This window comes from Manis pentadactyla, chromosome 4 (assembly GCF_030020395.1).
Source record: "Manis pentadactyla isolate mManPen7 chromosome 4, mManPen7.hap1, whole genome shotgun sequence".
NCBI classification, from domain to species: Eukaryota; Metazoa; Chordata; class Mammalia; order Pholidota; family Manidae; genus Manis; species Manis pentadactyla.
Window position 1 is genome coordinate 179,315,170 of NC_080022.1, and position 24,541 is coordinate 179,339,710.

Consider the following 24,541-nt stretch of genomic DNA (forward strand, 5'->3'; position numbering starts at 1 on the left):
ACTCAGGTTGTCAATCCATAAATCCAACCTTCTAGACTATCCTAACAAGAAAGTGTGTGAGACTCTGCTTTCAGTGCCTCCATCCATTGCTGGGGACAGTTTTCCTAGACCACAGGGTTCATCTTGCTACCTGTAATTCACAAGCCTTCAGTAACCTCCTCATTGCCTTCTGGGTGAATCAAAATGCCTTCTTTTAGTATCCAAGGCTATTTATCACTGCTCTGAAAGCACTTGATCCTGTCTTAGATACTGGAAGAGTTCCAGCTTGGAGGGGGATCACAGTTCCTGATAACACACCTGAGGAGTGAGAGAATCTACTCTTTGATGTCTGTTCATCTTGGACCTATGTTTTTAGAATCTAAATATTCAGAGACTGTAAGTATCACAAATATTCAGAGTTAAAATAGATTAGTGGGAGAGGCAGGCTGGAAATAGTTTACTGAGAAATGAGACAAAGGCAACATTGAACGATAGACAAATGTTGAGCCAAGATCTAGGGAATCTAGGGATTTCTAGTTTGCAAATAAGGCAAGGGCATTGAATAAAACACACAGATCATCTCAGAGGGAAGATATGCATGACATGAGTACCCCTAACTCATATTTCCTTCCAATGTCTCTGGAATGTCTCTCCACCCTTTCTGCATCCCCTGCTTCTTCTTCTCATCTTATTAATCTGGAAGCAAAGAGGATAGGGGCAAAATGAATCAAAGGGAAAAGGAGGCTAGAATAACAAGGGGGATGATGACAGTATCTGTCCTAAAGAGAGAACAGGGAAGAGAGAGAGAAGCATGAAGAACAGAAAAAAAAGATAATGAGGAAAATGGAACAATGATTATTTATTCACTGATGGCTGTTGCTGTGCTGTCAGATATTAGTAAATGGAACTGCTGACATGTGAATAAAACAAAACACTCCTCAGAATGAGTGCAGCAGCCTGGGTGCAGGTGGCTACCAAGAGGCACTGACGGAAATCTTTGTCTGATCCATCTCTGGTCTCTGCCCTGTCCTCTGCTTACACCTCCATGTAACTTCTTTATTACCTGATGGCTTCTTTCCCCTGGAATTATGGAGACACTGGTTCAAAAGAGTCATTAGATGAAGAATCTGAATCTATTTCATTCTCAAGGGCCACATGATCCACACTTTGGTGTTGAGAACAAAAGGAGAGTTTCAGGAAAAACCAGGGAGAACATTGATGTCCATATTCAGCTACATGATCAGGAAGCAATTGAATATTGGGTCAGTCACCACATTAAGGATTACAAGCACTGTAGGACAGCATGTCAGTGTAACCTTTTTGGGGAGCACTTAGAAATTCCTAAGATCCAGTATTAAGCACAAGTTTTCTTCATCCAGTTCTGATATAAGCATTATCAGTATAATTATTCTCACTCCTTTATAAGTGTCTCTTCTTAAAGAAGACACAATCTAAAGTGTTATAAAAGAACAAGATCTTAGAAAGTGACTCTGTAAACAATGTGTAGAATATTGTTATGCTTATTTTAGAAACTGGGGTGGGTGAGGATGCTTGAGAATATATATTCAATTTGTAGAGATTTTTTTTTTAAAGAAATGCAATGAATGAAATACACTGACTCACAATCATGTTCCTACTTACTGGGTAAAATTTTGTCAAAATATGATGTCAATACCAAATAGAGAAGCGTATCAAAAACCAACATGAATAGGGGGGCTATTAATAGGTATGGGCTGTTTGAAGAATCCAAATGGTAGAATTCACATCATAGTCCAAAAGTATAAGCTGAAAAGAAAAAGATCCATACATTGAATTTAAAAAGGATAGAGCATTAAGAATCATTATTGTCTTATTTCTGCTAGACACTGGGGTTGAAAAGACAAATGAAACATAATCCCTGACTTTACAGGGCTCTAATCTATTGGAAGCCACAGCGATAAAACCATCTAACTACAAAGGAATTTGGGCATTAGAGGAGGTTGGCACTAAGGGCTTAGAGGTCCACAGACAGCAGGAAGCAAGTCCTTCAGGTGATAAAAACTCAAGGACGGTGATGTTTGAGCTCGGCTGTCTATAGGATTTCATAGGATATAGGATGGGTGGAATTAGACTTAAATTTTCTGAGTAGAGGTTCAGCTTCGTATATAATTAGACAACTAAAAATAAAAATTTATTTCTATTGAATTCCTGGTTTTCAAATACTTGCAATAATATTAAAGATCATGTTTCTTGGGCATCAAATTAGATAAATGTTCATGGGTACAAGTCACTAAAAGCAAAAGCTGAACCACATCAATAATGGAGGATCAGCCTGTATTTAGTGACTTAAAAGAAAACTGATCATGCTGAGAGAGAAAAGAGAAAAATAAAAACCTCTCTCTTCTGTTTTTTTTTACAAAAGTGGTCAGGAATTTTAATGCTTTGAACCTGTAGCATGAATTATTCAGAGGGCCTTGGTTTGAAATGTTTTGTAAAAAATGAAATAGGTATATTAATTCTTAACTGGGCCATTCCAGCAGTGAAAGCAAAGGGGCTGAGGAGACATAAGGTCCACTCCGAAAGAATTTCATAATACTGAAGTATATTTCATCCATTCCCCCATGCCTAGATACCATCTCATGCAACTACTCAAATACTACAAACAAAATAGAAGAGATGGGGCGAGAATCAGTGACCAATGACTGGTAGGCTCCTCTGAGAAAGAGTCCAGAGACAGAGAGAGATTGCTTTTAAATTCACCAACTCACTGAAGACAGGCCATAGAGGAGAAAGAGGGTGAAGACCACCACGAAGCCCATGAGGACGACAAGTTGGGCAGATTTCACAGTAAGAGCCATCAAAGCAGCCACAAGAAAGATGGAGGCAGCATGCATCAAGCCCCGTGAGAGCCTAGTGCAGAGATGAGGCATCAGTTCCTTGAGCTGTTACTTCTTCACTTCATTCACTGACAAACTCAGCAAAGGGTTCGTGACGCTGACCATACATCAAGAGTAAAGGGAATCAATTAGAAGAATCAATACAGCTAATCAATTAGAAGATTTCTCGGTCCCTAAAACTCATATTTTACTGGGGAAAGTAGGCAAAACACAAATAAACATGTTGAAGTAAACTGCAACCTAAGAAAGAAAGAAAGAAACTGGATGATATTGTGAGAGTGATTGGGAGAGGCTTGCAGACGAAGACGTCTATGATGATTTATCAGTTCTGGATTTCTTCCTTCAGCGGACTAATTGTACGGACACCATAGAACAAAGAATGGAGGGTCAAGCAGGGATCCACATACTCCTTCTCTGAAGAGCCAGATAGTGAATATTAAGGGTTTTTAGACTACTGAATAATCTCTGTTTCAATTATTCAACACTGCCTTCATAGCACAGAAACAGTCATAGACAGCATGAGACGATGAGTGGGACTGTGTTCCAGTAATGATTTATTTGTAGACACTGAAATTTGAATTTCATATAACTTTTTGTGTGCCATAAAATATCATTGTTCTTTGGATTTCTTTCAAGGGTTTAAAAATGTAAAAGCCATTCCTACTTTGCAGATTGTATAAAACTGACCATAGTTTGCCAACCCTGATAAAGATGGTTAGATATAGGCTGATATAGATATACAGATAAACATGTAGGCATAGGACGTAGATAAACACACATATTTAGATGGACATGAAGATGTGTTTTCTTGATATCAATGCCAAAGAAACAGGGAGAAAGTTCTTTAGAGTGGAAAGAGATTAAGCTTTCCAATCATACAGATCTAGGTTCAAGGTGTCTTTATTATATTCTAACTATAGGAGGGGTAGTTACTTAATCTCTTTAAACTTTCTTATTCTCTACTGAAAAATAATATGAAAATTAAATGAAATGTTGCATTTTATGGGTTTACTACGGCAACTGGGTTGTAATGGGTCCACAATGAACACTTCATTTTCTTTTTTTTATTTAGAGTGGAAAATGTCATCATGTTTTGGGGAGTCTTGCCTAACTAATGATTCCCTTTGCACAATACATGTCTGTTCATCCAAAATTGTTCATTTTTCTGTGTTCAATAAGCCTCTCTTTAATTGCATTCATATGCCATACAAATAGAATGTTCCAGCCTTTCCTTATGAAGGAAAAGTCTTGATTTCTGAACCCTTCCTTATTGGATTTATTTGGTTTCTTTTTATTTAATCATATTGGTTACTTTTACTAGACTGTAGATTGCCATTATTTTTTTTTTAAATACAATGACCAAAATTTCCTTCAGTATTGAGTCATACCATTTTAATACAAAGAGACAATGGAAAAAAACTCCCATTCTAGATCAAACCAGTGATCTATTTTCTGCACTTTTGCACTCAGTTTACTGAACATTTCTGGAGGAAAAATACATGAATTTGGTGTAAATTGCCAACACTAAAAATGTGGGGTCTTCCTACTCAACAGTACCTCATGTTTTCATAAAGACTACATGATAGATACCTAGAACAATTCTGTATTTCCTACAAATCGTGTTTAATGTTGAGAATAAAATCAGATTAGTAAAAGGCACATTCAAACCACTGCTTACTGACTATAGAACTTATGTTTTTACTATTTTATGTCACAAATATATCCCTTGGCTAAACTCATTAAAACTCCTTGTTGCTAAGTGGGGATTCGATCCTGGGTGTTTTGCATCTCCTGTCATCTCAGGACACAACATTCCCAAAGTTTTATCCACTGCTATCTAACAGTTGTGTGTTTGATTCTTGTTCAGCTCAGTGTAAACACTTTCCTTTCCCTTCCTTAATCTTCATGACCAATGAAAGATAGATGTTGTTATCAATGTGTCACAGAAAAGAAAACTGAGGTTTAAAGAGATTTAGTAACTTGTTTTAGGTGGAGATGATCCATGGCTTCCTACCTCCCAGGCTTGTGTTCTTACTACTTAACCTTCACTAAGGAAAGTGAAACAAAGGTCTAAAGAGCATAACAGGAATTTTCCTGCCGTGTCATAAAAGTGATGACTTATTCAAGGTGGTGGTGGCATGAAGCATGTATTTCACCTACATCAGAATCCTCAAGTTCTTATATATTTGGGTCCACCCAGACATGGTAACTAGTGACTGAGAGTCATTTGTATTGGTTAGTGACCTGGGCACCAGCAGACATCTATAGGAGTAAGCTTCAATTCAAAGAAGCATGGAAAGTTTCATTTACCTAGCTTACTTGAAATTATAATGCACTTTTTTATGAAAGAATCAAGTAAGTTTAAGTCTGATATGTTCTAGGTCTAGGGAGTCCAGCCAGCTAACTCATTCTGCTTATTTATGTGGTGTGATGGATTGTGGCCATGTAAATTACCAGAATGCTGGCTCTCAAAGTCCCACCACAGTCATCACTGACTTACTGTATTGTCTTTCTTGTGTAACGTTGACTGATATATGGTATATGAATGTAGAAAAAGAAATAACGCAGAAGAAAATGAAAAAAATCAGTCATATCCTGCTTGGGCAACAAAGGGAAGTATCTTCATATTTACACCAGTAGCTGACATCAGCTCTTCCATCACTGAATGATTTGTTGTGATTGTAAGATAAATTCTAGCCAAAATAAGCAGGCAACAAGAGGCAACAAAGGGCCAGGCAGTTTATTTGAGCGCAATTCCCAGGTGATGTTCCCCAGTCTGGGTATTACCAGCCGGGGAAGTCACACCCGGTCAGGGAGGTGGGGGCTTATAAGGGGTTAGGAGGGGAGGAGTGGGCAAGCCATCCTAGGGGACCTGGAGAGGTATGATTGGCTACAGGTGACATAATAGACAACTAGAAACTTTTTTCCTTCCAAGAGGGAGGAGGCTGACATCTGGATCTTAGTTAGCACATCAGGATGGAATTCAAGAAGAGCTGTCCCCTTTCCATATAAGGCAGGGACCTTGGGGTCTGGTCTGTTCTCCTTTTATGGTATCTCTCTGTTCTGTTTGCATGTCCTTGTTTTTCCTTCCTCCAGCCTAACATTGATCTAAAGAAAGATACCAACAAACGAATTGTTATCCTTAAGTGAATGATAACTTCATGTGTTTTCTCTCAATTATAAGAAATGGTGTGCATTCCACCCTTAAATATATATGCCCATCATGATCTAGTCCTTTGCAGTTCCTGGAACACTCCAGGTTTTGTCTTGACTCCATAGAACATCCCTACTTATCATCTTTCTCCACTGGACAAAATTTCACTCATGACTGAAGGTACAACTGAAACATCACATCAGTTCTTCAAATCTTCTCTGATATTTCTCACGAGAGTATCTTCTGCTTCCTTGTTTGTCTAGCACACCATTTAAAATTCCATGATAGAACCTAAGTGCTTATTATTATGACTATATATCCATATTTCTATCCCTCCATGATCCAGTATCCCTGGAGAAAAGTACCTGTATTCTACTTATTTCCTGATCCTTGGTGCTTAGTGTAATGGTTTAACATGGTGGTTGCTCAGCATATCATGTCAAATAAATTAAGTGAATAAATTCATGAAGTGATAAGATAGGAGAGTTCATTTTATTACCTTCCATCAAAATTTCATTTGCCATGCAATTAGTTTCATTTAACTGAATACTCACTTCTATGAGAGCAGCATTAATGACAGCTTGAAAAGCCACAAAGCCCTTCTCCCAGAAGAGTGAAGCTTCACACGTGAGTTTGTCACCTATTGCTTGACAATGAGCTTTGGGAAAACAAGAACACAGCCATTGTGATGGGATGGGATGATCCTGGTCTTAAGAAAAGCCAAAACATCACATGTCTCCAAGGCCACACTAATACTGTATGGTGAGGCTTCCTCAGGTGATGTCTGTAGAGCACACCCGAGGAAAACACCCCGGAATTGCTTCATTAATGTTGTCAAAACCATTTCTCAATAATCTCCCATTCAATCTTATAATTCTCTCCATTAGCCAAGAAGGGTTCGTTGAGCTTTGCTCTTCTGTTGCTTGTGCCAAGAAACCACCAATTTTTTTTTTTAATGTTTGGGCATACTGAGCAAGAGCTTTTTCTTGAGGTTATGTTTAAGAACAACATAGGAATAATAGAAAATACAATTTCTTAATAAAATCGTATACTTCACACTGGCTTTATTTAATAAGAATGGATCTCATTTATGTTCAGAATTTAAAAGTTTATGTTATGTTCGTGTTGCTTTCTGCTATTTCATCTGCTCCCTTTTGACTAATGACAGACTAGCAAAAAAATTTTTTTCTAATAGGACACTTACCTGAATGGTCTCTGTGTTCCTTCATCCTGGACACTCTACCTCCCCAGGAAAACTTCAAACGATATGCAAAGGTGTCCTTAAAGATGACTCTCACTGCACCTATAGAATAATTTAAACCCAGTTCATCCACACTCTTTTCGTCAGGCTGCCCTGTGACTGTTCTTCCTGCCATGTGAAAGGAGGGAAGGCTAAGTAAGAGGATTTCTCTGTGGCCCAGAGACAGCATGCCATATGCAGTGATGTGAAAACTATTTCATGTTACAGTTATTTCTTCACTAAAGGCAGCGCTGGGCCTAAATAAAAGACTTACATTTGTGGACAAGGGGATTCTAATATTCTAGAAAAAGTCAGAAGTGCTACATGGCAGTCACTTTTATCACTAAAATAGATTGTGCCTTTCCAAATAACCTATTAATCAATAATTTAAAGCACAAAGAACTTGGACTACTAGCAATACCGATACATACATTCAAGCTCAGATACATACAAACCTATCTAAAGTTGAAATATATACTACAGTTATATCTATTTCCACTTAACAGTGGGTGTTGATTTGGCCAAATTTCCAAACACAGCATAAAATTGTTAAGTTAGAGGAGTGTTTTCTCAAAGAATTTTCTTTATTCTAAAATCTGTAATATGAAAATGACGTTACTGCCCAACCCCAGGCCGTGTAACCATATAATTTCCCCCAGTCTGGATTCTGTGCATGTATGCTGGTGAAATTGAGCATGTTGTTTGTCAATATGTATCTGCATGGTGTCTCTGGGGTGGTGGTTTGCCCTGTGTTTCTCTATCTGACAGCTAGATCCAGAGGCTTTATCAGACTCAGGTCCAATCTTTTTGTGAAGACTGTAGTGATTATAGACTATATTTTTTATAGACTATTGACTATTGAATGTAGACTATTGGTGATGTATTCTTCACCAGAATGTCATAATTTCTGATTGTCTCTCTTTCTGAGCTATTAGCAGTCATTGATACTCAGTGCCTCAGTCCATTAATTCACCAGGAGTTTCAAAGTGGTGATACTCTATGTCTACCATTTGTTTTTCATTTACAAGTAGAAACTGTTTATAAAACAGTACTTTCCACCATCTGTTTAGTTATCCAGCAGTACAGCTCATATAGGATAAATGCAGCATTTCCTTTTTCTTTATAAATGTTCATCATAAGAACTGATTTCCTATCATTCTCTGGGGCAAACAGTTTTTTTCTTTTAATATCATGATGAAGAATGGATTTTCAATATACATTGGGTGAGTTTCAAATCATTATACTTATAATTTTGTTGAAGCTCAATGTGAGCCATCTTTGACCAGTGGGAGCTTCTTCAAGTTGACTGCTGAGTCCTTTTGACAAAACCTATTTGTTCTCAATGGTTTGCTCGCTACCTGGAACAAGGTTCTCCAACCTGCAATTGCTGTCTCAGGCCTTTGCATCCCTTTTCCTCTGCTGAGGCTTCTGTGTTTCATGGATATAGGGGTGAGAGAATTAGATGATTCCATAATTACTTACTTGGCATATTCCACCTTACATATATAACAGCCTTGGTAGAACATCCAAATACTGTACTACCAACACGATTGCTGGAAATGACTTCAGTGGTTCTCAAATTAATCTTCTGCTTTGCAGTGGCTACTGGTTTACCCTTAGACGGTTCTCACTCTCTCTGAGGGTCCAGCAGATACCCTATTGCTTCTCTTTGCTCTCCCACTGCCCCAGAGATACCATGCAGATATTTGAGCTGTTCAGCTGTCTTGCCAGCTCACCTGTATTTTGGGGTCTGAGGAAACACCTTGTCCACCTGGCTTTTTTTGTAAATACTGCTTATGGTTTCTTGGTTTGCTAATTTATTCTCAATTTTTGTGTGACTAGTTAAAGAGATTAAAAAGCCATTCTGTCACCGCTATCCAATCTTTCCAGAATCTTCTGACAAACACATTGGAATAATCCTGGATTCTCTCATTTTGATATGGACTATAATGAGGATAACCCTTTTAACTTACAATTTCCTAAATAGGAGACTAGTGAATAGAGCAAAAAAATCCCCTTGACAGTAGAAAGGAATATGCATTAGCTTTGTTAATTAAATCTAGAAACTCAAACATTTAACACAGGATTTACCAAGGAAACCCCAAAATGAATTGTGTGTTTTGCACATGAGGAAATTACCAGGGACTGCCAAAGAACATACCTCTCATGAATGGGGCTGAAGCCACTTTGTTCATGATCTCCCAGGTTGTTTTGGAATCAGGTGCAAATGCAATAATATAATTAGAATCATTACAATTACCTACACATCTCAGATCTACTGCAGACAATTGAAAAAGTCATTAACTTGGTGTAAATTGAAGGAAAATTGGGATGTAAACAATATTAGAAGACATGAGAAAAACCATTCCTACACAGCAATGAGAGAGAAATGAAGCAAATCAATATCTGTTGAACCACAAATTAATCACCCACCAGAAATTTAAAAACTTAATTCTGCTATGTAGTCTGGATTCCATTTTTCCCTCTCTCCCAGTTTAAATATCTTGATTTTCTTTTGTCTTTTACATGTTTTGAAATATGCACATCATGCATCAAGACTGAATTGTAGCATCAATTCCAATTCCAGTTGAGAATCTAAGTTCATCATACTTCGGTGTAAGTGTTAAGATTGGTTTGCTTCATGAAAGGCCCAATGGTTTAGAGTTATCTTAAAATTTGAGTGACAATGATAAAGAAATGTTAGGTGGCATGAAATAGACAACCATTTTCCATCAACAGGAACAAGGTCGTATTTTATCTTTTGTTGCCTGCATGTGGAAGATGATAGTCCCAGAATATTATTCATGAAAAGAATTTTCAGTCTTTGTCATTGTGACAACATTCTGGAATTAGAATGCATTTCAACTTCAGTGATAAGAACATGCCTCATTATTTAGTTTTAATTCTAAACACATGGCCTTTAAGAGAAGTATGTATCTTATTCATCATATGATCTTATTTTAGCTATGTGTGTTGGGTGGCTATGTCTATACCACCTACCTGGAGAGATGAATTGACAGGTACACTGCTTATATAAAAAAGAGTTAAAAGATTGGAAGTAAAACATTTATATAATATATAATCCAACATTTTAATTTATATTTATATAATCCTTAGTTCTTGCAAAGACTTTTGTATACTTTATTCATTGCCAATCCAAGCATTCACTACATATTTGCTGAGAGAACACATGCATACAATGTCCCTAAGATCAAATGTTCACATAGCCCTTGAACTATAGGTATCTTATGAGCGACTTCAACTTATTTATTTATTCACTTTTAATTTACTGAGTTTCCTACACAAAGCACATCTAATCATTTTTATGATCATAAGAAACAAGTACTATCTTAACAGAAGCAAAGGTTCAAAATGCCTTTTTCTTTTTCTGTTTGGTTACATGCCCATTATCTCTTTAAAACGGACATTGTATCTGTAGTACAAGTGGGTGGACGTGCTACAGTTTGGCTTTTGAATTTTAAAAAATTTTGATTACTTCCTGAATTAATTCTGGATTAAATCCTGCCTCTTTCTTGGACTTTGACCCTGAACTTCTGGACCTATTCCTTCATGAGTTTCAAATGAATTTGGATGTTAAGAATTGTTATCTCTGCAGCATAGAGATGTGGCTTTATTTTTCTGGGAGTTTCTGAATGTGAATTCTTTTAATAATGCCTTTGGGAAGGCTTATAATATTGATCTATTTTACAGGATCTTACCTTGAAATAATAGTGAAGTCCAGAGTTTGGGGGTTAAAAAAACCCAGCCTGCCAGTTAGAACAGAATATATGCTAAATATTAAATAATGAAGGTAAAGTATTTGCACTGCCTGAGAAAATACTTTTTTCTCTTCCAAATATGACAAGACATAGACTGAACCATACCAACAACGTCTCTCATTTCATCCTCCGTTTTTAAAGAAAGTTCTTGTAGAGAAGGGCCCACATTTGCTGACCCACGTTGATGTGCCTCTTGCTCATTCTGACCTGTTTGTTTGAAAACAAGGAAATAAAGGAAGTAAAGTGGAGGTCTAAAATAGGAAACTTGGTACTACCAAACCAAAAGGAAACATCGTAATTGCATGGGTGGAAAAGGGCACCAAAAGGCTAAAAACATATGAAGGGATGGTCATGTTAAGTATTAAAGGAAATAAAAACTAAACCAATTACGAGACATCTTTTATATTTATCTTCCATCAGACAGACAAGCATTAGAGAGTTTTCATATCATCAAGTTGTTGTCCCCACAACTTGGCATTGTTCAATTTTCTAACTGGAACAAAGGGACTTTATATACTGATGGTGGGAATATAGACTTACACAGCCATTTGATGAGTCATTACCAATTCCTTGCTACCATGCTGTTCTTGGTGGGTAAGCCAAGGAAATTCCCACCCAGCTCCCAGAGGGGACCTGGACAAGGATGCTCCCTGTCATGTAATGTAGCACAGTGCTCTTACACAGATTTTAATGTGTGCAGTCAGTAGTTTGGTGCAGGATTCAGAAGCAATGAATTGGTATGTGGCTATCAACATGAAGAGATCTTAAAAACATGCCAATTTTTTAAAAATAAGAAAAGGTTGAGAGTTATATCATAGTATCATTTATATTAATTAAGAGTACATGCAATACATATTTTTCAAGAACATGCAGCAACTAAAGGATCGCCATCAAGTACAATGAAAAGGTTACCTGTGGCGGTGGGAAAGGGAAATGGAGATTCAGTATGAAACACGAGTTATAAATTTAAGGAAATAAATCATCAAAGCAAGACAGGATCTGTTTTTGAACCCATTATTTTGTGTGCCATGAAATGAAAAACATGATTAACTTGATCTTTATCAACCTTTCATAAGTGAAGCCCAAAAAAGTCCCACACCAACCATTAAAAAAAAAACAAAACAAATAAACCCAGCAGCAACAAAAATCCAAAGGCAAGTAGATAGAAAATTTCGTGAAATTTCAGAGAATTTCGTGTTCTTCATTATGGCTGGAACAAAGAGAGATTGGAGGTGATTTGAATATAGATATCAGAGAGAAAATAATATGAACTAACATTTAATGGTGGCTTGTTGTGTTTCAGCAGTTCTAAGTGGTCGTTAAGGATTAATTAGCTTAAGCCTCCCAGTAAACCTTTGGGATAGATCCTATTATTCTCCCCATTTTACAGATGAAGAAAGTGAGTCACAGAGGTGTAGTGATTTGCTACACACAGCTAATGGTGGTAGAGCCAGGGCTTCAACCCAGATGATCAAGCTCTGGACCGCACTCTTGACCCGTGTGCCATACTATTGCAGACGTTTGTCTAGGGAATGTATAGACCGATTCTCTATTCAGTGTAAGATCTAGAATCTGAGATTCTACTGGCATCCAGATAGGCAGTGACATACTCTGGGAGGAATCCACTCATGATTTATTTGCATGCTTCAGTTTGTGCCATTATTATCAGGAACACCCAAAGGCTGGAATATAAAGAAAGGTAGATTACCCCCAGAAAGCAAAGGAAACATATAATTTTTTAAAGAAAGTTTTAATACAATAGCCAGAAGAAAAGTTTTTAAATCTTCCATTTAAAGACTACAGTAAAATGCGAGAAGGTAAAAAGAAATGAAAAGCAATTAACATTCTTAAAATTCCCAGATAGTAAAGAAGTCAATAAAGAACAAAATGTTTCATGATAGAGAAGAATTTTGTAATCCTCCCAAATTTTCAAAGAAAACTTAAAACATATTTGAAAACAATGAGAAAAATACATGGAGTAGAGAGAAAAAAATGATTAAAATGAAAAGCATTTTATAAAGAGATATCCAAAAAGAAGAAATTACAGCTATAAGAAAAATGCATTGAAGAAAATACATTGTAAAAAGTACAATGGAAATGAATTTTTCAAGACTGTGGGAAAATATATTTCCCAAAAAGGCTCTCCAACTACCAAGTATAATGACAAAAAATATCAGAAACTAATGGTATTTTGAAATTAATGAATAAAGGGAAAAATCTCTAAGAAACAACTTGCCAGGGTGGAGGTGGGATAGTTTAGGAGGGATTGAGTAAATGTTTCATAATAGAACAAAAATCAGCCTGATATCTTCAAAGTGGACATGCAAAAGTGATTTGCTAATTTTCCTTAGAAAAATATACAAAAATGGAAAAAATAAAGAACACCGAAGAAATATTCATTTGTGATAAAACTAGAATATGATCTAACTCCAAACTACGTGACCCCCACCCCCGAATGTCAGCTACGTCACTGAAATTTGCCTCAAATTAAGGAAAATACACAAAGGAGTTTTTCAGCTCTTCTAAGATGTATGTATTAATCTAAAATCACTTGAGAAAATTAATTGACTCTAAAGTTATAGATAAACCCACACAGTAGCCCTCCACTTGAAATGACCTGTAGTGTTACAGATCTAGACAGAACTATGGAGTCTGACTCCATAACGTGGAATGTCAGGTGTAGGGGAAGGGGAAACTGCAAGGTTACATTAGCTTCATATTCTTCCACTCCAAAGTTGGGATATAAATATGAAACATCTTTACACCAATGGTCAAAACAACAATAATCCAAGCAAAATTAAAATCATATTTCCCATGGCATGAGCAAAAAACAGTAAATGCAAGGAGACCTTGTTGAACTGAATTCCCCAAAAAACAAGCCCATCGTGTGTGCAAAGTGAACCACCCTTGGAGCTTCTGCATTTGGGGCAAACTCCTCGCCTTGGTATCGGCAGACAGAGAAGGTGAGTCTACTAGAAAGACGAGTTGCAAGAATGAAGAGGAAAAAAATCAAACTTTAGATGATAGTATGGGCTGGTTGGGAATAGTGGGATCTAAAAGAGTCTAGAACACAAAGAATAAAAATTGCCTAAACAATTATTTTTTCATCCTGCAGCCACATTGGATTTTCCCAAGAAAAGCAACAATGAAAGAGGAACCTGAAAAATAGAGAGAATGCTTGAAGTTCTGTGCATTCTCACGCTGCTTGGATTCTGAGGCCCTATCAGAGGTGGACCCAGTGGTGTGAAGGTGCTCTTTGCTGGAGAAGTATGGGCAGAAAAATAGTTATTGTGGGGAGGTCTGTTGGGTAAAGGGGTATGCATGGTGTTACGTATAGACAACTTGATTCTTACAAAGTGGAGGGTGCTGTTTTATTGCCTGGAGAAAGGAGCACCTAAATAATTTTCAGATCCCTGATGTCTGTTAGTTATCCACTCATGTGAGTGGGCAGGTAGGAGGTGAGACTAGTGCCAAGGGTGAGCTGACCACAGATACATGAATCAGATAAATTTGTACATGGAGGTTCTAGAACTGGAAATTTACTCTAATTGGATATTTTGGGAGGCAATATAGGCATGATTATTTGCAGGCTCCCATGTTGCTGTGCTAATGTGGATGGAAAAAATCATCCATGGCCTCCTTTTTATGGGCTTGACCTTGGGCTTCAGGGTGATTCTCAGAGAGAACTAGCCTTTAGGTGTGCACACAGGTCCATCGGTCAGCCAGACTGTCAGTTTCTAATATGTGGACTGAGTCATAGGCAACTCTTCATAGAATAGTTTGTAGGGGGCACCCTAACTCTCGTCTAGAACCTATACAACAAGAATTCAGGACTTATTTGTCTAATAGTCATTAACTGATCTGCTTCAAACCTCATGAAGGCAGCCAATTTCAGAGATGACACTCAGTCTGGTAGTGGTTGTGTGATGTGATTATTTATATGGTCATCTTAGTGCAGCCTAAGAATGACTGACTAGTGTATCACTCAGAATGGGTAACATAATTTAATTGCAAGAGGTCTATCTCATTATTTTCAATTAGGAAGAAAAACAAAAAATACTCCAAGGCCTACTGGGTATAAATGCCTATGAATTATCTTAGTTGATAAAGCATAAGGCCTAATCTTAGTTAACAGAACCCAACATTCTAGGAGAGGGAATTGGTGCAAGAAATTTTCCAAGGGTAGTGGCTTGAGCTTTGGTACAGTGCCTAGAGTTCAAGGCCAAATGGCCCGCAAGACCTGGGTTTTCACACTAGCAGTGCCCTGCTTTGGTATCAGTGTGAAAGTGGATGGAAATCACAGGGTTCCGTCATTTTACCACCGAGGTTGCTTCTGGCTACTAAGTCCATGACCTAATCCTGATTGTATCCATGAGGGAGGAACAAAGCCATGAATATACTGGCCCCTGCTGGTATTCAGGAGGCAACTCAGACGGGAAGATCTGCTGGAGGGAGCCCAGTGCTGATTTGTTAACGCTGTGATGCTGCTGAAGTCTGCAAAGCAAAGGATAATTAAAGAGGAACGTCAGAGCCAGAATAATGGTCCTTTTCTAATCCTGAACCTTGTGACATAGAGCGCACAGCAGAGGAGGCTTAAGGTAGCAGATGGGAGAAAGGGGGCAAATCAACCAACTTTAAATCCTGGATCACAAGGGTCCTTAAAAATGGAAAAGGGAGGCAGCAGAGGAGGTCAGAGTGACGTGATGCTAAAAAGACTTAACCCGTTGTCAGCTTTGAAGGACAGAAGAGCATGAACCAGGGGTCCTCTAGAAGCTGTGAAAGGCAAGGAAACAGAATTCCCCTCTCCATTCTCCAGAAGCAGAAGGGACGCGGCCCTGCCAACACCTTGATTGGAAGGCAAGAGACGCACATCACAGTTCTTACCTCCCAAACTGTGAAATGATAAATCTGTTTTGTTCTAAGCCGTTAAGTTTGTGAATACTGGTTACAGCAGCAATAGAAAACAAGTGCATAAATGGAGTCGAGAGCCTGAAAACTGAAAACAAGAAATTCTAACACTGGTCTGAAGCCTGGGCTTTGAAACATAGTTGTTTTTCTGATGCGCCCCAATCATGGAACAAAGAGGGCATGAATTTATGTTTAAAAATTGTCCAAGAACGAGCAAATGGATTCAGAAGCTATATGGATGAGCTCCTGATAATAACGCCACAGAGCAGGCTGGGACCCCCAACTAAAAATGAAACTGCGACATTTCCGATTAGGAAATCAATGCCCTGATAAACCACGGGACCTGAAAGGGTTAAATATATTGCCTGAGTGCTCGCTCTTCTTTCTGTGGACCAAAACGTGCTAGAAAATATTTATGAATAAAGAGTAATTGACATGATCTCATTATCATGAGTGTGCCTATTTGTTTCTGATTATTCGGACTGATTTTGTTCCACTGCACACCATGATTTACATATCAGGAAAAAAACTACTACCTACTGTAGTTACACAAAACATCTCATCAACTTAAATTCCTCCAAATAGGAAGTCGTGTGATCTAGAAATAACTTGGCTATAAAAAGCCACTCATTTCCTGTCAGATAGAATTCTTAGAAAATAAAGGATAAATACATTGCACAACAAATTAGAGCTAAATTCTTATATATCTAGCATGATATACAAGGTCAACAAAAATACTGCCCTCAGTTTTCTTGATGAAAATATTCTCAAGTCAGTTAAGACTACTCAAAATTCAGAAAGTTGTGTATCCCCCAAATGCTTACAAATCCTCTGGCAGTAAAAGTAAAACTGAACAGAAAAGAATACATCATTCTAATAACTTGGGATATAACTCATGCTTGCAAAGAGGCAACATAAAGTTACATTCCCTTCCATTTATCAAAAAACCTATTTTTTTGATAGATACTATAGATAGATACTATATGCTATCTGTCCAAATACACTTGAGTCATGCAATAAAATGAAAAAAAAAATCTTGTTTCTCCAACTGGTTATCCAGTCCTACAACGTAAAACATTCAGATGATTTGAACAATCAAAATGACCTGCTCATAAACTTCCTGCATTTACTAGTTCCCACCCAAATGTTTGTCATTCCCTCTTTGAAGTCCTATGTTATAATTATGTACGTAAAACAACCACAATTTTAGAGGTTGACTTACTCTCAGAAAAGCTGGAGCACAATCTAGAAAGAGCTCATCCACAGGTCTCTGCATGTCCTGGAGAAGACTTCACATCCCTTTTGGGTCACTACTACATCATGCTTTTTATTTCATGTTTATTGTGACTAGTTTCATTTTAGAATGATTTCCAAAAAGGATCATGGTCTTAATTCAACCAGCCTGCCAAACGCTGCTCACATGACAGGCTGACTTCTTTACAGTTTTTCATTTCTTTGTCTCCCTGCCAGTTTCCCGCAGGGATTCGTAGTTGCAGATGGCTGGCTGGACACATCAAAACATTAAGAAGTAAAAACCAGACAGAATCTCATCTTTCTCAATTAGCTTTTTCATACAAAGCTTGAATGGGAGAGTTGACTCCCAAAACAGTCTTTTAAAAATATATAAGAGTTCAGAGAAGAGCAGAGAGAAGTGAAAAAGACAAGATTTGTTCAAAAATTATAGCTATCAATGAACAAATGAGGTCAGAAAGGAACTCAAAACCTTACACTGAAATTTAGTTCTTAAAACTTGGATGTAGAAATAGGGAAATGAAGCAATGGCATTTTTTTCAGTGTAGCAAAATGAACCTTGAATTTTCATCTACATCTCAGCTGCAGGACATGCAAGCTCACAGTACACCTGTCCTACAGTAGAAAATAAAGTCCTTAGAGCAATTCCACATAGAAAGAACTGCAGTCCCAAGCCCTCAAACTTGTTATTTCTGCAATAAATCCCAGAAAACAAACTACTTTCTCTGTAAGCCACCACTGGTTTTTAGTATGTCCTGTTTTCCATATTGTTCGAGAAACATTTTCAACTGGTAAGAGCTGCTGTTCTGTTTTTTTCAAACATTTCCTGTAAGTTGAAGACAAGACAGTTCCAAAACTTGTTATAATTCATGGAGTCTGTCTTTGGCCGAAGAAGAAAGGTGGAAAAGGACCACTCTTTCTGCTTACAGTCAGTAAGGCTGTGAAGTTCTTCTGAGCTGTAATCGCTTCCTGAGCACACAACCCAAGGGGAACAATGTGCTATGCGTGTGATTCTTTAATCAGACAGACTCATCTGTATCCCGTTGTCCGTGAGAATGACATGAAATCTTCCTCACCTACTTCCCACTCTTTCAATATTTATTCAATCATATCTACTTTTGTGGTAACTATGAGTCCAGAAATTGCTTAGCCAATAAAATAGACGCAGATTGAGTTCATTAATGCATGAGACTGACAAACTTAAAAAAAAAAGGCTTCTGATTTTCTGTGTGTTTTGCTGTAGAAGACACAAAATTATCATATTTAACAATATTGCAGCCATTTATACAAAGATATAATTTAGGAAAGCTTCTTCAGTAACATTTTTTCATAGAAGAACTTTGTATCTAAGACAAAACTTACTTCTTCTAGCCCTATATATTTTTCAATCAATATATTATATTCCATTTTTGCCTTTTCCTTCAATATATTGGCCTCATATTGGCCTCTTCCTTCACATGCACCACACTGTCTTCTCTGAAGCACTGTAATAGAGAAAGCCTGTCCTCACTAATCTCCTTTTCAACATTTTCATGACTATGTCATATCTTCACTCTTCTAAATAAGCTTTTGAATCAGTTTGCCAATAAAAAAAATATCATGTTGGGATTTCAAAACTGGAATGGCACTGATTTTATAGCATAAAGTACTTACTAAGCAGCCAGATATGACACTTACTATATGTGAAACACACTTAGGTACTCACACATTTAATCCACATAGTTATCTCATGATTATAATGGGCACTAGTATAATCACCCCCATTTTACAGGTGAGAAAACCGAGACCCAGAGAGTAAGTAATTTGCCCATATTCACACCCCTGGCGCATAGCAGAACCTAGGTTGCAACCCCAGACATCTCCAGGCTGTGACTATAAACAACAAATGCTGAGCTGTCTTGTTTGCATGTGCCTCTGTTCATTTGAGGACTCTCCCTGTTTGCAGTTTCTCATAGCCTTTCGCTTCATGAATTTTGCAGTATTATCCTCTGGGGCCAGTAGCCTTGTAGATTTTATGTGGTGTATTTTGCATCAGGCTACACATTCCTCTAGGGTCCTTCCGTGGCTACATGTACAGAATACTTGGCGCCACGGAATCTGCGTGCAGCCTTCACCACAGCGTGCAAAAGCAGAAAAACCTGATTTACAAAGAGAGAAGTGTGAAGTGGACCAGTAGCCTGACAGCAATCCTGAAGATGCCTGCTCATTTTCCAGGGAGTTTTCTGTTCTTGTTTTTCTTCCTTCCTCAGACCCGGCTGCATTGCTGCATCTGGGTTTTGACAGATACTCTCCAAAAATTTCTCTTCGTAAAAACATAAGAAAGAAATTCTACTTGGTCCTGGGTTTTGTTTTGTTTGTTTTTTCACCTTGAAGAATCTTTTGTATGATATATTCTTGTCCTGGATTTGCATTTCTCAGATATATTTTGACCTATCTCTATTATCTGCCTCCAAGTAGCTCTTGAAATGGGATGATTTAATTACTTCTTGCACCCAGTCTGCAAAATCTTTTACTTTCCACGAGAGATGTAAGTCCCTAGGATACTCAATTCAATTGGTCATCTGATTTGATGGTCTCTAAAATAAGCTTTCCTGTGGTTTTCCATTTCTCCATTTCTATACTGAATGAGTTATTTCTGTTCCTTTTTTCAGGTTCCCCTTGCCCATTTTTTAATTCTCTCATCTGAAAAGTCCTGTATTAGTACTTTGTGGCATTCCAGTCTAGTAATGACCACCTTAGCGAGAAACTTATCTAAACCTAGTCCAATGGCAATGTAAAAAATTAACCTAAATTTTTACTCTGTGACCTGTATATGTGCCCCCCTCTCAACTTCTGCACTCTAAGTCCTCCATCATGTTTAACTTTGAAACCTTAGCTCTACTCCTTACAGGCTGCGCAGTGCTGGGCAGGGGACTTAACCTGGAACACCCCGTTTCCTCAACCTTAAGAAAATGAGTCGGTGGCAAAGGACTGAAAACAAGATGTAAAACCAAAGTCAAGAAAGCACAGGAAGTTGTAATACACTCACTAAAGAGAGCCTGAACATATGGGATCTCTGCCAACTTACTGAGGGGTTGGCAGAAAAGGGCAAGCTGCATGAGAGTGTTAGGATTCAGACTTCCATCAAGAGGCCACTGTTCCCTGTCCCCATGTTGGCACTGGAGCCAAGCTGTGTTGCAGAAGACTCAGGCTTTTCTTTCTGAGTGTCTCCAGATCGTCTGTGACCAATGAGAAAGGAAACAGCCCCAAGGCATGGTAGCTCCAATAGACTCCTGCTTGCCCCCATGGGAAGAAATATAAGGGTTAGACAGCCTGGCATATAGAATCCCTGGGTGCATCCCAGAACTCTCAGTCTCCCAAGACCTGGAAATCTATTCCTGTCTTTGGATATCCCTGATAGCAAGACACAGGACTAGAGTCCTGAGAATCCATGTCCTTGGATGTCTCTGATAAGGGGAAAGAGGCCCAGAGACCTGTGACAGCTCCCTAGTATAGGCCTGAGGGGGCTTCCCGTGAAATGAGGTGAACCCAAAGGGATGGAGACAGTGAAAAGGGAAGCTGGCAGAAGATCTATATGGGCGACAAAAGGAGGGTCAAAGAAACAGAAGCTGGAAGAGACAACATGATGAGCAGCCAAAAAAACCTATTCGAGACACGGCAAAGACATGGACTTGGGTGTGATCTACAGTGTGACTAACACGTGCAGATGTTGTCTCATGGGCGGCGGCAAGCATAGTGCATCTGTCTGTGATCTACAAGCACCTTATGCACTCACGGGAGTATTCTAGCCTCGGCCTGCATTAGAGTCATTTTAGTGTGACCGTCCCAGACCCGTCCTGGCCAGGGTAGCGGACAAAGGAACAGGAGAGTAACGGTAACTTCCCATAACTCGATCTGAGTCAAGAACCCAAATATGTTCGGAAGGCAGGAACTCAGCTCGGTGTGGGAAAGGACTAAGAGAAGCATGGGAAAACAAATTCAAGAAGGCATAGTAAGGAGCAAGACAATCGGGAAGGAGAATATGAACGTACGGGATATCTGCCCACATACTCACCTGCTTGCAGAAAAGGTCAAACTGCAAGAGGGTGTTAGGATTCAGAGTTCCATCAAGTGTGTACTTCTCCCTGTCCCCTGGTTGGTATTGGGGCCAAGCTGTGTTGCAAAAGATCAGTCTTTTCTTTCTCAGCGTCTCCGGATCTGTCTGGGATCAATGAGAAAGGAAAAAGCCCAAAGGCATGGTAGGTTGAACAGATTCCTGGCTGTCACTGTGGGAACAAACAAATGTGGTACAGAGCCTGGTATTTAGCATTCCTGGGTGGATCCCAGAAGTCACAGTGTCCCAAGACCTGGAAAAATATTCCTGTCTTTGGACATCTCTGATCACAGGACAGAGGCACAGAGCCCTGTGGCAGCTCCCTAGTTAAGGCCTTAGGGGTATTCCCGTGATCTGTTGAGATCCCAAAGGGATGGAGACGTGGAAATACAGGCTGGCAGAAGATATCCCTGGGAGCCATAGCAGGCTCAAAAAATGGAAGCTGGAAGAGAGAACATGCTGGGCAGCCAAAAAAACATTTCGAGACTCGGCCAGCGGTTGGACTTGGGGGTGACTTACTGTGTGCGCAACACGTGCAGACGTTGTCTCGCATGAGGCCGGATTCTATGTGCATCTCACTGATCTGCAAGTACCTTATGCACTTACGGGAGTATTCTAGCGTCGACTTGCATTAGAGACATTTTAGTGTGTCGGACAAAGATCCGTCTTGGACTGGGTAGTGGGCCAAAGGAACAGGAGAATAACTGTAACTTACCACCACTGGACCTGAGTCAAGGACCCAAATACGTTGGGAAGGCAGGAACCCGGCTCGGTGTGGCAAACGACTCAGAGACGCATGGGAAAAAAAAATCAAGTAGGCATTGTAAGGAGCAATACACTCGGCAAGGAGAGACTGAACGTACGGGATCTTTGCCCACATACTCAACTCCTTGCAGAAAAGGTCAAGCTGCATGAGGGTGTTAGGATTCAGAGTTCCATCAAGTGTGTACTTCTCCTTGTCCCCTGGTTGGCACTGGGGCCAAGCTGTGTTGCAAAGGATCAGTCTTTTCTCTCTCAGCGTCTCCGGATCTGTCTGGGATCAATGAGAAAGGAAAAAGCCCAAAGGCATGGCAGGTCGAATAGATTCCTGGCTGACACCGTAGGAACAAACAAATGTGTTACAGAGCCTGGCATCTAGCATTCCTGGGGGAATCCCAGATGTCTCAGTGTCCCAAGACCTGGAAAACGATTCCAGTCTTTTCACATCCCTGATTACAGGACAGAGGCCCAGAGACCTATGGCAGCTCCCGAGTTATGGCCTTAGTGGGATTCCCGTGATCTGTGGTGATTCCAAAGGAATGGAGACAGTGGAAAGTGAGGCTGGCAGAAGATATCCCTGGGAGCCATAGTAGGCTCAACCAAACAGAAGCGGGAAGAGAGAAAATGTTGGGCAGCCAAAAATACCTACTTGAGACCCGGCTAGGCGTTGGAATTGGGTGTGATTTTCTGTGTGTCTAACACGTGCAGATGTTGTTTCCCGTGTGGCTGTAAGCTAACTGCATCTGTCTCTGATCTGCAAGTACGTTATGCACTCACAGGAGTATTCTAGCCTTGGCCTGCATTAGAGTCATTTTAGTGTGTTCGTTGCGGACCCGTCTTTGGCCAGGGTGGCGGGCTAAAGGAACAGGAGAGTAACACTAACTTACCATCAATCGATGTGACTCAAGGACCCAAATACTTTGGGAAGACAGAATCTCGTCTCGGTGTGGCTAACGACTCAGAGAGTCATCGGAAAACAAAATCGAGAAGGCATAGTAAGGAGCAATACACTCAGCAAGGAGAGCCTGAATGTACGGGATCTCTGCCAACTTACCTGCTTGCAGAAAAAGTAAAGCTGCATGAGGGTGTTAGGATTCACAGTTCCATCAAGTGGGTAATTCTCCATGTCCCTCGTTGGCATTGGGGGCAAGCTGTGTTGCAAAGGATCAGTCTTTTCTTTCTCAGCATCTCCAGATATGTCTGGGATCAATGAGAAAGGAAAAAGTACAAAGGCATGATAGGTCGAACAGATTCCTGGCTGCTCCCGTGGGAACAAACAAATGTGTTACAGAGCCTGGCATCTAGCATTCATGGGGGCTTCCCAGAAGTCTCAGTGTCCCAAGACCTGGAAAATAATTCCTGTCTATGGACATCTCTGATAAGAGGACAGAGGCCCAGGGCCCAGTTTCAGCTCCTTGTTAAGGCCTTAGGGGGATTCTGGTGATCTGTGGTGATTCCAATGGAATGGAGACAGTGGAAAGAGAGGCTGGCAGAAGATATCCCTTGATCCATAGCAGGCTCAACCAAACAGAAGTTGGAAGTGAGAACACATACGGTAGCCAAAAAGCTACTCGAGACTCGGCCAGGGGTTGGACATGTGTGTGATTTACTGTGTGCCCAACACATGCAGATGTTGTCTCACGTGTGGGCGGAAGCTATCTGCACCACTCTCTGATCTGCAAGTACCTTATGCAGTCACGGGAGTATTTTAGCCTCGGCTGCATTAGAGTCATTTTAGTGTGTCGGTCCAAGACCCGTCTTGGCCGGGATAGCGGGACAAAGGAACAGGAGAATAACAGTAACTTACCACCCCTCGTCCTGGGTCAGGGCCCCAAATACGTTGGGAAGGCAGGAACCCGGCTAGGTGTGCCAAATGACTCAGAGAGGCATGGGAAAACAAAATCAAGTAGGCATTGTAAGGAGCAATACAGTCGGTAAGGAGAGACTGAACGTATGGGATCTGTGCCCACATACTCAACTCCTTGCAGAAAAGGTCAAGCTGCATGAGGCTGTTAGGATTCAGAGTTCCATCAAGTGTGTACTTCTCCCTGTTCCCTGGTTGGCATTGGGGCCAAGCTCTGTTGCAAAGGATCAGTTTTTCCTCTCTCAGCAACTCCGGATCTGTCTGGGATCAATGACAAAGGAGAAAGCCCAAAGGCATGGTAGGTCGAACAGATTCCTGGCTGACCCCGTGGAAATAAAGAAATGTGTTACAGAGCCTTGAACCTAGCATTCCTGGGGGCATCCCAGATGTCTCAGTGTCCCAGGACCTAGAAAACGTTTCCGGTCTTTTGACATCTCTGATTACAGGACACAGGCCCAGAGACCTGTGGCATCTCCCGAGTTATGGCCTTAGCGGGATTCCCGTGATCTGTGGTGAATCCAAAGGAATGGAGACAGTGGAAAACGAGGCTGGCAGAAGATATCCCTGGGAGCCATAGCAGGCTCAACCAAAAGGAAGTGGGAAGAGAGAACACGTTGGGCAGCCAAAAACACCTATTT

The 24,541-nt window shown here is 39.8% G+C and overlaps 1 protein-coding gene across 1 annotated transcript in view; it reads right to left on the bottom strand.

Moving 5' to 3' along the window:
• The window catches only part of LOC118919742 (ATP-binding cassette sub-family A member 9-like), a 48,909-nt gene extending 31,575 nt beyond the window's left edge, over positions 1 to 17,334 (bottom strand). The window contains 8 exon segments of the mRNA XM_036899950.2: positions 1,043 to 2,614; positions 2,727 to 2,868; positions 6,564 to 6,667; positions 7,214 to 7,312; positions 9,411 to 11,235; positions 11,709 to 11,791; positions 12,305 to 12,710; positions 17,159 to 17,334. Coding sequence (XP_036755845.2) covers positions 1,043 to 1,094 — 52 coding nt within the window. The 5' untranslated portion in view covers positions 1,095 to 2,614; positions 2,727 to 2,868; positions 6,564 to 6,667; ... (3 more) ...; positions 12,305 to 12,710; positions 17,159 to 17,334.
• Between the last annotated feature and the right edge of the window lie 7,207 nt (positions 17,335 to 24,541).